Source organism: Oryza glaberrima, chromosome 2 (genome assembly GCF_000147395.1).
Source record: "Oryza glaberrima chromosome 2, OglaRS2, whole genome shotgun sequence".
Taxonomy (NCBI): Eukaryota; Viridiplantae; Streptophyta; class Magnoliopsida; order Poales; family Poaceae; genus Oryza; species Oryza glaberrima.
In genome coordinates this window covers 9,690,316-9,704,074 of record NC_068327.1, presented here as the reverse complement: position 1 = coordinate 9,704,074, position 13,759 = coordinate 9,690,316, and the positions used below count along the sequence as shown (strand labels likewise).

Sequence of the window (13,759 nt, the reverse complement as noted above, 5' to 3'; positions counted from 1 at the left end):
TCTCTGGGCAAGTCAGCCGACGGCTAGGGAGGAGGCCGCCGGGACGAGGCGGGAGAGGACGTGGCAGCGGGCGACACGGCGATGGGTGACACAGCGACTGAGTTAGCGTGGGACCCATGTGGGCCCCACATGTCAGCGTGGCCACATCAGCCCCCCTCTCTCTTTTCCCATCTTCTCTCCCTTCCTCATCTCTCTCTCTCCCTTCTCTGCGAGGCCGGTAGTGAGTTGTGGGAGAGGAGGAGGGCGTCGGTGGCCAGCGAAGGGCGACGCGTCGGCGGTGGGGGAAGGAGCTGCGGGCGGCCGGCGGGGGAGGAGCAGTGCGCGGTTGACGGGGGGAGGAGCGACGGACGGCGGAGTGGAGTTGGGCGGCCCCTCCGTCCCTGTCGCCGCCGCCAACACGGCGCTCGCGGCGCTCCCCTTCCCGTCCTGGTCTCCCCCGCCGCTCTCGACTCGCTCCCCTTCCCTTCCCCTGCCGTTTCCATCCCCACCCCCGCCGCCGCCACCGCCCACCTCGCCGTCTCCGCGCCCGACTTCGACGCCGCGGGGGCCCTCTTCGCGTGCCTCGGCGGCCACGTGCACCGCACGGTCGAGGAGGGTGGGGCCTCCGTGCTCGCCTCCGACGAGGCCGATGCCGTGTCGTCGCTCGCCGCCGTGTCGCCCGCCACTGCCTCCTCTCCCGCCTCGTCCCGGTGGCCTCCTCCCCAGCCGCTAGCCGGCTTGCCTATAGAACAGGAGAAGAGAAGAGAAGAGAAGAGAGAGGAGGAAGAGAGAGAGAGAGGAGGAAGAGAGAGAGATGACGTGGCAGCCTGACATTTGGGGCACGCGTGGGTCCCAAGCTAACTCAGCCGTCACGTAGGAAAAAACCGGGGTCAAAACCACCGAATGACCTATTGTGACCGGTTTTGATTAGTTAAAGGACGCCGGATATCTGGTTTTGCGGTTTTGGACGATTTTGTAACTCGAGACAAGTTGAGGGACTTCGGTGTACTTTTTCCTTCTTTCTAACGAACTATGGCCCATGTTAGGGCCGTCCTCTTCATCAGAAAATAAAAATATGTGATAGGAAGAGCAAACATTTGCACCATTCCAGCCTGATAAGATTAATCAAATACAAAGCCATAGCTTACCAAAGAAAGAAGCAGTAGCTCTGAATCAAGTTGATGTTGCTGAATTGGAACTATTCCTTCTGAATAAAGGTAAAACATAATAAACTGACTTAGTTCGGTGGCTTGAGCTCAAGGTTCTGGCAATCTGTGGCTTGCAAGCCATCCTCTGTGAGTCTGTGCTGCAGTATGAGGTACTCAAGACATAATAAAACCTGTACAAATTTAACAGTTTCACAGGTTTCTTTGTACAATATCCACATCTTCTCTACATTGATCAACAGCTACCAAAATCCTTGCCCCCCTTGCTTGGCGTAGCATCTGGATAGCAAAGCTTTAAATTCAGGATTAAGATGTCTGAGAGCACAAGGTTGCAACTGAAGAACACACCTTCTGAATTATGGAAATATAGAGTGTAGCTTTACGTGACTAGTCTCAGAATTCTAGTAATCGTTCCTTGTTCCTAATAATACATGTTCTGTTATTTATCACATATCTGTAGAAAGATCGGTGAGATGTCAGCAGTTTCAATAGGAGACAGGGATGCGGACTGAAGGTGGACCGGATCTCATGTCCTCAAGAATGAGGTTGAAAAGCATCTGAGCAATTGGGCCTTCTTTGCCTGTGTTAGAACAAGGAAAGAAATTAGCATGAAGTTTACAGGAAGCCATTGAAGGGCTAAAAGCCATCCACTTTCTGTTGCAGAGTGCAAAATGATACTCTTCCAAACAACGACAGCTAGGTGAATTTCAGGGGTGAAATTCTGTTTACCTGAGCCAATTATCTGATCATCCCACTGAACAACAGGTTTGACAAGAATACCACTACCAATGAGCATCATCTCATCAGCCGCCTTCCCTTCCTGGACACTCACATTCCTTGAACTGATCCCGCTGAGCCTTCCATCTGCCACTAGCTGCTTGGCAAGGGTCAGAACCCGTTTTGCCGTGCACCCGCTAAGGATCTTGTCGAAACGGGGCATGAGGAGCTCCTTGCTTTGTGTCACGAAGCCAACATTCATGTTGGAACCCTCTGCTACGAAACCCTCGTCATCCAACCATATGCCGGTGAATCCACCATTTTCTTCGCCTTCCACTTTAGTGAGTGCATTTGGCAGGTAGTTTACACTTTTCATGACCGCAAACTGTTGAGATTTTATCGGTATCGATGATGTGATCACCTTGCATCCTGCTGGTACTGGTAACGATGGACTTTCAATGACAATAGCATACAGGGCTGAGTTTGCACAACCAGCTGAAGATAGCTGGAAGTCTCCTGGTCCAACAGATAGCCAGTACCTGAGTGATCCTTGGGTGCATTTTGATGCACTCACAGTTTGAATAAGTATGCTCCGAATTGTTGACCGATCAAAAGGCAGCGTGATTTTGGCCATTGATGCAGACTTCAGGAAGCGGTCAAGATGCTGCTCTAACTCATAGAGGTGCCTGACAGTAATATGACAAAGTTAATACTGATAATATGGTGTTTGGATCAGAACTGAATGGAAATTTAGTAAAAAGAATGATCCCTTCTTGTTCACTTACAATTTTCCACACACTAAAAAAAGAAAACAAATTTCCTATTGATAGTCAAGTATCTGTTTTTTTGGGGGTTGGCATAATTGATTGAAGCAAAGATCTCACCCATTCATAATAGCTGCAGTATCAAAAACACCATGTCCTCTGTGGACCATGTGATCATCGATTGGTATCACCATTGCAGAAGGATTTGTGGTAATTCCACCAAAAATACTAGAGTACATGGCCATGTAATTTTGATTTCTGGTTCCAGATGCATGGAATTCATCAAGCCTTTCTGCAACCTATAAGAGAAAAAGTTTTTGACTTTACATATCTGTTGTCATAGCACTTTTCAAGACAAGATCCTACTCTGCTTGATAATTTCATGAATCGTGAGCACCTCTTAGACAGATAGTAAACCACATACTGTTATGAATACCCCTTCTCTCTGAAAACTAGTAATACTTGTAATTAATACTTCAAAGAGATAGGAAACACAGTAATCAGCATGACTGGAACTATAATCCAAAGATGGAACTTGTTAAAGGGCTCAATTCAGATTATCAGTGTTTTGGTGCATAATTTAAGTTATTCAGAGTCCTATCAAATCCGATTGTGTTAAACTGCAAGATCAAAGTTACTAAACAAATACTCAAAGGTTGTCACCAGTTACCACCCTCATGTCAACTACTAGGACATGGCTTCAACTAGGACTTGTTGGACATTCTTACCTGTAGCAATATAAATGATGCTAGAAAATATACAGAGTTAACTTCTTTTTAGGGAAAACAGTAGTCCTACTTTGGTACATGATTATTAAAAAGATACAAATATATTTACAACAAAAAAGAAGATTACTCCAAATTTTTTTATCCGATTCTCCATATAAGGGTGATATGTTGTTTTTGCTCTTGAATAAAAAGTCAGCAATGTAATCCACAAATGTATTTGCACACTACTGTGGACTGTTAAACCGTAGTCAACTTAAAAAAAGCCTAGAGGAAACAGTGTTTTGAAACGTTGGGCTGCTCTAATCATACTGTGGTTGCAGCAAAATGGTTCTAAAAAATCTTAATACATACTAGTATGGATGTAAATTGAGTGGATGATAACAATGTACTATATGAGGTAGATAATCAGGTATCAGTCAAGTGAAGATTAATTAAGACAAGAGGAATGGTAATCAGAACAAGACGATTTCTCTAAAACAAAAGGAGAATCCAACTTCTTCTTGCAAATATTGTGCGAAGATGGTATTGAAAGTGGTGCCAACAAACACAGAAAAGACAAGGAAGTCCACCTCAGCAAAAGACAAGAGAGGGACATCATTTCCAGTGACAATGGTCTCGGCTGGTGCTGCAGTGAAAAGAATACCGTTTAGTTGCATGAAAAACATTATTGAAAACAAAAGGCATCATAGTCTCCTAGAAGCACACTATATGAAGAACAAAGCAATGATATCAGAGCTAAACCGAGGAATCATTAAGGTGAGAAAAACAACCATGCAAGGCTCATTTAAGGTTTTGAAAATCATATTTTAACAAAAAAACGTACAGGTATTTTCCTATCAAAAAAATTCTATCAACAAATGCCAAGAATTGCTTTCAAAACTAGCTAAAACAAAAAAGAAAGAAAGAAAAAAGCACCCTGGCAGCAACCTTAAAGTCAACATCAAAGGGCATACCTCATATTTAATCATAAAGATACGATCTTTCATATTCACATCAGCCCATTTTGCATATATCCAACTATTTCAAGCACATCCAGACCACTAAGAAAGCGACAGGGAACCATGACAAACTGTTACAATCTTGTGAACTACAAATTGCAGTTTTTTACTAACGAAACTGTCCTCGCATTGCATCAGCCCAACTCTAAGGATCATCATCAGATCGGGTCACTAAACCAACCACGGAATTTCATCAGCATGAGAACTCAGAACGCAACCAAAATACCTTTCCAGCCTTGGAAGTTCACTGTTATTACTAAAAAATTCAAAAGCAGTTGCTCACAGAAGACCTATACCAGGGGAAAAAAATATCCACATTCCCCCACCACTCCATATAGAGTTCAGTTCATCAACCTATGAACACACATGCAAGTTTGACAGAACTATGAACAAGCATGCAGATTTGACAGAGCTATGAACAACTATGAACAGACATGCAAATTTGAAGAGCAGACTGCATGACAGAACTACTGCATGATCTCCTGGAATCACTAGGATACTTTTCGAACTTATGCAAAATCTTAGTACCCCAATCCGAACTGGGACCCGCACCAACAAGAATGCAGAATGCAAGTACCGCACTTATATCCATTCCTCCATTATCCTGAACCTGAAGCTGCAAACTGAGGAGCTGGAACAAGCGGGAGTGCAACCTTTAGCCTCAGAATTCAGAACTGATAGAAGGATTTAGAACAAAAAAAAGTTTCCATCTCTTTGGCTCCAACCTAAGGTAGGAGATGGCAGGCGCAAGAACCCGATCAGCACTGGAACCCAACCCGCGAATTCGAGCAGAACCCAAGGAGGAAGACTAACCGGCGGTCCGATTGGAGCTCGTGGCTGCGGTGGCCACCGCCGCCCTCCTCCACCCGCACCATGGAGATGGGGTGAGCCCAGCAGCCTTCTTGTACGCGAGGAGGGAAGGGCGGGGCGACGGGGAGACGCCGGCGGTAGCAGGTGGGGTGGAGAGAGAGGCCATCATCAGGACACACGGGCAAAACTGCAGGAATGGACAGACTCTAGTCTCAGGTTTCAGATGCTGCCGGCATTATACTGGTAATGTTTTTTTTTTTTCCTGCAGGTTGATGTCTCAACTCTCATCAATGAAAGCATCAACCCTATAAAAAAAACAAAGAAGAAGCATCAACCCCATCACTAGAGAATGCATGAAAATTCATTGAAGAATAACAACAAAAAATAGTTATTTTATTTAGTACTAGTTACTACTCCCTCCATTTTATGTTGTAAGACGTTTTGACTTTGGTAAAAGTAAAACTGTTTCAAGTTTGACTAAGGCTATGTTTCTTTCAGCTTAAGATTATTATAATCCAGATTATTGGGAGTAGCTTATTATAATCTGATAAGGTCATTTAGGTGAGCTTTTTCCAGATTATTGGGTGAAAAATTACCCACCATGCCACCCCATTCCCTCTTTAGACTTACAAACCCAATAATTTAGGCTCTAATAATCTAGGAAAGAAACAACTAACTGCTTATTCTACTACAGATTATAACAATCTAGCTTATAGTAATCTGACTCAATAATCTAGATTATAATAATCCCAAGCTGAAAGAAACAGAGCCTAAGTTTATAGTCAAACTGTTTCAAGATTGAAAGCCGATGCAGCCCCGCGTCAGGTGCTGAGTACGGCCGGATGATAAGTAAAAACCTCGGTAAGGAGGGTGGTGATGCGCCGATAGTAGTTGTATTGATTTGTGAGATAGTTTACAATGACCTCGAGTGTGCATATTTATACCCATGGATAGATACTAGTCCTTGTTGGACATGAAAGAAACTTTCCTAAAGATAAAATGACACTCTCCTAAAGATAGAAGGAAAGAAAACTAATAGACTATTCTTAATTAATAGATAAATTGTCATGCCACATTCTCCTTGAACTCGGTCTCTTCTAGATAAACTTCCTTTAATTGATTAATTTCCTTAACCGAATATAGCAAGAATCTGACTATTGGCGACTTGATGATTCCTATTGGCCGATTCCAGGACTCTAAAGCCAATACTGACTCTAGGTCGATGATGACTTCGGGGTTTACTAAATTTCACTGTTAACACACGGTCAATATGTTGCTGCTACTCCGAGCAGTCCACGGGGGCCGAGCTTAGGTGCAAGAGGCGGCTGTGCCATTAGCTCGAGGCTTGGCCCGTCAGAGGTATGACCCCGAGCTTGGGTCCCGAGCAATTGCAGGGATGAACTTGAGCTCACCCTCGCCAGAGGATGGGCCAGGTTCTTGTTTCACTTCTCTTTTGTTAGGGCTGACGATGGTTGTGCCGATCACCCGGTCTGATGGTGTGTCATAGGGCGCCCCATGCAGTTGGTTGAGGGGTCTTGGGTCCCATTTCATTGACAGATTGTATTTTTAGAATTGGCATTCATCGATGGTAAAACTTAGAACCACACATATATAAATGGCATTTCTTGGATTTTTAATTTTTTATTACTTTATTAAGTTAATACACATAATAATGGCGTGTGGCAATGCACGGTTAGAGCCTAGTTTTTTAAATTTATTTTGGTTATCTAGATTATTCATGCCACATATACGTAATAAAACCACCTTCAAACTAGAGCGAGTATGTAACTTAGACTGTTTTTTTAAGTTAATAGGATGTAAATTGCCAGATTTAAAAGTCGAAGGATGAAAACTAGACCAACGCAAGAGGACGTGGAGTGAATTTTTTTATTTTAACATTTTTATTAAAATATTTTAAAAAATAATTTTTTGTTTTAAAATTTACAAATTTGATGCCTCATGCCCTTGTAATGGGCCCTTCCAGACGGCGTTAAAGTTTCTGAATGTAAATTCTCCAATATAGCTCATTAGCTTTATGATTTTATAACTTAAACGTACATAATATAAACTTGGATAAAATCAAAATTTATATAAAAATTGTAGAGCTCGAAGAGATCTACAACTTTGTAGTTAACAACATTTTCATTTAAGATCATTTAGACATCCAAATATTCATTAGAAACTCTAAAACCTATTTTAACAAAATCTTAGATCTTCATTTTAAATGAGATCAGATGGAGACAAACTTTATATAAAAGTTGACGATGATGAGATCTACAACTTTGTAGTTTACTACTTTTCTATTTAAAATTATTTGGAGTAAGGAATAAGCATTACAAGTTTTTTGAGCAATTATAACCAGGTTTGAATACAAATAAAAATTTTACATTTAGGCCACATAACGCCCTTTGGAAGGGTGTTTTTTTAAAACGTTGTCCTAGAGGGCAAGAAGCATCTAGATTTGTAAATTTTTGAAATAAAAAAATATTTGTAAATATTTTAATAAAAGAATGTAAAAATAAAAAAAATCGAGTAGACATCCCTTTAAATAGATGGAAGGAAAAAAATGGCAGCCTTCTAGCAGCAGTAACAACAAGCCAACAGCAGGGAAAAAGTCTAATTTTACTATCTCAATATAGATTCAATGCAATTTGTATCCCTCAACCGTAAAATTGTACCCTTTAACTATTAAAACTGGTGCAAAATGATCAAGGAAAATGAAAAAAATACTACGTGCTCAATTTGAATTTTCCCAGTATGATTTTTTTGGATTTTAATAATTTATAGAATTTCATTTTAAAAGTTTTTTTTATTTAGGGTGAATTTCCGGGCGCTAGTCACACATAGTCAATTTGTTCCCTCGCTATGTGACCACCGGCGGTGGTCTCATATGCGCAGGTCTTGATCAAGCAATGAGGATCTGAAACCTCCATTCGAGACTAAAGTTTAGCTTGAGAACTAGGTCGGTAGTTTTATATATGCTATTTTTAAAATACGTAAAATGGTTCATGTATTGTTGTATTAAGAGAAGAGTACGGATAAAAAAACTTGCCACCCCATGGAAGACAAGTACCCAACGACAACCTTTAAAACGCGATGTCTCGCAAACATTGTGTGACAGAGCGAACAACCACTCCTAAAGAACCAGCGGCACTATACCTTAGTCTCGGCTAGCATCCGTTGGCGCACTTCCTCCGCGATGTCCACGATTAGGGCTATCCAGCTCCTTCTCTCGCGTTCGTATACTGTTCCTTCCAAATTCCCCAAGCGATTAAGATCACAAGCGTGTCGAAACCCTGTGGATTCTGTGTCTTTACTTTGCATCTAGCCTCCATCCACCATTGATCAAAATCTGGCCGGTTCGAAGGGAGACACAATTGCAGGTTGAGGCAGTTGAAAAATCCTCCACCAAACCTGTCAAGATTCCGGGCATTGGGAGAGAACGTGGTCGATGGACTCCAGCACTTGATCACAGAAGATGCAAAATCCATGATCCCACGCTGTACCAGCCTCCGGAAGTTAAAGAAATCAACTTTGACTTGATTACAGAAGTGGAGGGGGTACTAGCACCTCCTCCATTTTTCTGAAAAACAAATTACCGTCACATATTGCAAGGAGTGAAATCAAGTTCAAGTTCCATATTTATACCATCTCTATCCATAACGAATACACTACAGGAACTACCATAAAAATGGTGTTAACTTCAACTTTTAACATGTTTTGTACCTACTTGATATAAGCCTCCAAAAGACAAGACGGATGCCTCATTGAAATGCAATAGATTATAGATGTAAAGATAACGATTGCATATGGCCACCAATCTCCGGATCTTGTAGGACAAAATATGTATAGCCTCCATATTCTTGGGGGGACTATCAAACTTATAAGTCAGAAGAAAGTGCCGCACAAATAGAATTTACCAAAGTTAGCATTTAAATATGAAGGTGTAACAATATTTTGTTTCAGAACCAAAAGAATCAATGCCACAAGTACCCCACAGATGTGTGCATATTATGTTCAATAGCAACCAAGTTTACACAGTATGTTGTGTGAATATTGCTACTATAGTACAGAAGAGTACTGCAGTACTAAATAATGATTAAGGTAGAAATTATCGGGTATGGAGAGTTTGACCCTTGCTGCAACAGTACAAATAACTCCCCAAAGCAAAAGCAGTATATATATAATTCAAAATTAATAAGTTGGCAGGAGTTGAGAAGCGAGGATGAAAAAGGTTTTGAAAGTTTCTAAAATGGACAACGAATAGAAGCCTGATAATTGATCTTGCAGTTAAAAGAAAGCTCTGATGAGTGACATGAGCTTAAAAACATCACTTAACAAAAGCCCTGCCCAAAAACCTCACTTAACAAAAGCCTAGCCCGGACCATACACCCTGATATTGCTGCTTTAGTTTGGACAATAGAGTTACATTTCTGAAAATCGATTATTGAAATAGATGAGGATTGGAACTCTTATATTCAGATGATATCCCAAATCCATGATTTTTCCCCTACTTTACCTACAGTAGCTCTATCTGTGGAAAAGTTTTCTTTTCTATCTACATATGGATGTGTTCTATCAAAGTCATACCAAGCAGTTATAGTCAAAGAATAGCTACATCAAATCAATAGGTTTTCTTTTTTCTAGCTGCTCCAGTGAAGAATGCTAATCACTTATCAATATAGGTAAGCACTGCACCTTCTATATTTTAACACATATCCAAATTAAGGATATATTGAGGATATTGCAAGTTAATTAGCTAGCTTTTCTTCAGTGGTGATCTTTTACTAGTACTTAATTCATATAAAGCAATTTATCATTCTCTACAATCCACTGGAGGCAACACTGCCTAAAGGATTGTTTTCTATCACTTCCAAGTTTTCTCCAGGATTTAGCATCAGAATTAGCTAAATAATGTTTTTTTGAAAAGAAATTAGCGAAATAATGTGGAATGCTAAATAATGTTCCACAGTGGATAGCACCAAGTTAATTCAGTGCAACACCAGATCAAAAGGTAATGTTCAGTAAGCTTTGCATGCTTTGGTTCTCCAACTAAACAGGGAGACATGACAAAATATTACAATCTTGTGAACTACAAATGGCAGTTTTTTTTTTTACTAAAGAAACCGGCCTCACATTGAAACAGCCCATCACTAAGGATCATCATCAGATTCAATCACTACACCAAACAGCCATGGAAGTTTATCAACACGAGCACATAGAACAATACCTTTCCGCACTAGGAGGTTCATCGTTAAAACTAAAGGTTTCAATTGATCCCTGAGCAGCAGCATCAGGAAAAATATCTACATTCCCCATCATTTCGTCTGCGTGGCAACTAGGCTGAACAACGAAAGAAGGAAAAACTTCAGATCGATCACTGGGACTGGGACACTTCAGAATTGATGCATAACTTCAATACGCGGCTAAAGAAGAATTAATGACACTAATATCCACTTCTCCATCATCCTGAAACTAATTAATCGCTGGGAGTGGGACACTTCAGAATTGATGCAAAATTTCAATACACGGCTCAACAAGAATTCATAGCACTAATATCCATTTCTTATCATCCTGAAACTAATCGCTGGAGGTGGGACACTTCAGAATTGATGCAAAACTTCAATACGCGGCTAAACAAGAATTCATGGCACTTATGTTTAAATATAATATCCATTTCTTCGTCATCCTAAAACTACACGTCAAGTGCAAGCGTGCAACCTTTGGACTGAGAACTCATAGAATAAACGACCTCAGGGAGTCAAGAGTTCAGAAAAGAAAAACTGAAAAATCTTTTCAGCTCGAACCAACCAAAGGTAGGAGACGGCAGGCGAAGGAAACCGATAAGGTGATCAGCATGGGAACAATGAGGAAGAGAGTGGATGGAACAGGAGACTGACCGGTCCGATTGGAGCTTGCGGCGGCACCCTCCCCCACCCGCACCATGGAGATGGAGTGAGCCCAGCCAACGGCTGTGCTCCACGTGAAGGCCCGGGCATCAGGACACGGGGCAAAACTGCAGGAATGGATGGATCAGAATACAAGTGTTTTTTCCCTTCAGATTGTCTCAACTCTAGTTAAACTATAAAAAGGCAAGGAAGAACAAAATTTTTTATTTTTTATTTATTTTATTTTTTATTTATTTATTATTACTTATTTAGTTATTTATTATTATTATTATTATTTATTTATTTATTTATTTATTTAGCTGCTGCTGCTACTACTGGCTAAGGCACAGCAACGCTAGCCTACTAACTCGTACACGTTCCAACTGACGTAACCGTAGCACGAGGCCCGCCAAGAATATCAGCGCGACGCGCACGGCCACACCACCGCCACTGCTGCTCGTCCTCCTTCTGGGAGGACCGAAGGAGGGGATGGGGAGAGAGCTGGGATCCGGTGCAGCGCCGGCGAGGAAACTGGGTCCCGCGTACAGCATGTGCGGCCCCTCCTCCACCCACGGCACGCGCATGCCGGCGCACCACTTTTCTTCCCCCTCTTCACCTCCTTCTTCCCCCCTCGCCACCACCACCACCTTCTTCTTCTCCTCCTCATCATTCTTCTTCCCCAGCTCCGGCTCCGGCGACCCACCGCCATTCCTCTCCTCTTCCTCCCTCCTCTTCTTCTGGAGGTCCCACCGGGCATCGTCCGGCGAACCTCGGGTCCTCTTCCGGAGGTCCCACCTGTCATCGTCCGGCGACCCGCCGCCGACGCGACGCTGCCCAAAGTCCCACCCCTCCTTCTTCCTCAGGTCCGGCGACCTCACGCCCTCCTCCGCCGCTCTCTCTCCTTCTTCCTCGCGTCCCACCGGGCGTCATCCGGCGACCCACCGCCGACCCGCTCGTGCCCGAATCCCCACCCGCCACGCGCCCTCCCGACCACCAACGCCGCCATCACACACACACACATACCTCTCTGGGCGCGCCGAGAAGCGGGAAGCGGAAGCTCGCGGAAGACAAACACCTGCAAACCTGCACAACAGACAAAGCAAACACGTTATAATATCCGAGGAGAACTTGTGTGAGCTGATCCACCTTTTAAATTCATAACTGCGTTCATAAACCGGCGAGGCGGTACTAATCAAATACTACATTCGCCGGCGGCGGATGTCGTCGGAGGTGCCGAGAGCACGGGCGCGGCGTGGAGACGGAGCGACACATATGGCCCCCGAGCGACCAGAGAAGGAGGAGAAAGGGCTTGGCGCCGCACCGGCGCGGGCGACGGCTGATGTCAGGAAGGAGAAGCCTCGACCGGCGGCGAACTCCTCTCCTCTCTGTCTCCGGCGCCGTCTTCCTCGCCATCTGCCGCCTCCCTCCCTTCATCACCGTGGAACGGCGGCCACAAGCTTCGGTGGCCTGGAGCTCGTGGCCACCCGATCCAGCGCCCAGCGGCGGCGGCGGAGGCGAGCGCCGGGGGAGAGAGGGGGACGAGCGGGCGAGCAACGCCGTCGTTCCGAGCGGCGACGGGGACGAGGGCTTTTTTTTTTTTTTTTTTTTTTTTTTTGGAGGTTAGTGGGATTAGGCTGGATGGGTGGATAGTTAAATAGAGAACAGCGATGTGTGTTTATATCGCTATCGCCTAAAATTGTGTGGCTGCATGTGAAAATTGTGCAAATTGCTCCTTTTTTTTTTGGAAATATGGAACTGATGTTGTCTTTATAAAAAAAAATACACTTGGATTTAAGAATACATCAAAAAAAACATTCACCGGGACAAAAACAAATCTTTTCTGGCTATAATCCCGACGAAGAGGGTTGAAGGCGAGGGGTCAGCGCGTACCCTAGCTAACCCTACCGCCACCCGCCACCATCATCTCATCTCGCCGTCTAGGCAACATAGGGCTCCACCCACCACCATCAGAGAGAGAAAAGGGTAAGCGGCCTTCTCGGTGACTCGGTGTACACGGTAGGCCCTGGAATGTTCGCTGCCGAACGCCATAGAGAGATTGGTGTTTGCTAATTTTAATTCTTTAATGATAACCTTGTCCAAAACAACAAGTATTATCAACCCGAAGGGAGTAGCAATGTACTATAGAATAACAGCCGAGAAAATATTCTCTCAACCTTTATATGTTTTATATCTTTAAAAATTTATATATAATCGCCCTATTCATGTTTTTGAAAACTTTCATATCACCGTACCAATATCACATATTCGCACCATTAAATTATTAGAGTAACATAAAACGAAATAAGTCATTAGCATATTAACTATAAAAAAAGTTTAGCAATTATTTATTTAAAAATTATATATAAAAAGTTCTAAAAACACATTGCTTAGCAATTCAATAAACGTGTAAAAGAATAAAGTAAAGCTGAGTAGAGAAGCTGATTTAAACGGTGCCTTAGTATTAGTCAATTTGTTGTGCATTGGCATTATTTGTCATACTTAAAATTAAATTCCGGTTTTGGCGCATATCTACACTCCTATAAAAAGACGCTACTGCAACTTTTGTATTGTTTGGTTTGATATCTTACCACTTTTTGGTGTTCAAATTTTGTTAAGAGTGGTAAATTCTAGCAGAGTTAGATAAGGTTAAAATCATGTTAGTTTGTTGCCTTACCAAAATAAATTTGTTAAGGTTTATTACAGCAATTA

General features: G+C 42.7%; 1 protein-coding gene and 1 pseudogene across 10 annotated transcripts; both read right to left on the bottom strand.

The window, feature by feature from the left end:
• Positions 1-1,501: 1,501 nt before the first annotated feature.
• LOC127762922 (D-amino-acid transaminase, chloroplastic) lies at positions 1,502-12,680 on the bottom strand. Of its 10 annotated transcripts, none has more exons than XM_052287462.1 (8): positions 12,372-12,679; positions 12,074-12,133; positions 11,063-11,178; positions 5,166-5,349; positions 3,924-3,979; positions 2,747-2,925; positions 1,875-2,548; positions 1,502-1,725 (listed from the first exon to the last, which is right to left on the bottom strand). In XM_052287462.1, the coding sequence occupies exons 3-8, from the start codon at positions 11,159-11,161 to the stop codon at positions 1,631-1,633; spliced, it is 1,287 nt and encodes a 428-aa protein (XP_052143422.1). In that variant the 5' UTR covers positions 11,162-11,178; positions 12,074-12,133; positions 12,372-12,679; the 3' UTR covers positions 1,502-1,630. The 10 variants fall into 10 exon arrangements, with proteins under 10 accessions (XP_052143422.1, XP_052143417.1, XP_052143419.1 ...); XM_052287457.1 differs by lacking the exons at positions 12,074-12,133; positions 12,372-12,679 and adding exons at positions 8,322-8,745; positions 8,893-10,505 and having other exon boundaries at positions 11,063-11,171; XM_052287459.1 differs by lacking the exons at positions 12,074-12,133; positions 12,372-12,679 and adding exons at positions 8,322-8,745; positions 10,393-10,505 and having other exon boundaries at positions 11,063-11,171.
• On the bottom strand, positions 11,203-12,075 carry LOC127762924 (uncharacterized; annotated as a pseudogene).
• Positions 12,681-13,759: the final 1,079 nt, after the last annotated feature.

Bases quoted from the DNA above. Each gene is read 5' to 3' on its own strand.
- LOC127762922 (XM_052287458.1), bottom strand. From the start codon at position 8,486: ATGCAAAGTAAAGACACAGAATCCACAGGGTTTCGACACGCTTGTGAT. The intron at 5,350-8,321 runs GTATAGTGCCGC...CCATTCCTGCAG, and splicing joins GGATGCTAGCCGAGACTAAG to TTTTGCCCGTGTGTCCTGAT. The intron at 2,549-2,746 runs GTGAGATCTTTG...TATTACTGTCAG, and splicing joins ACTGCAGCTATTATGAATGG to GCACCTCTATGAGTTAGAGC.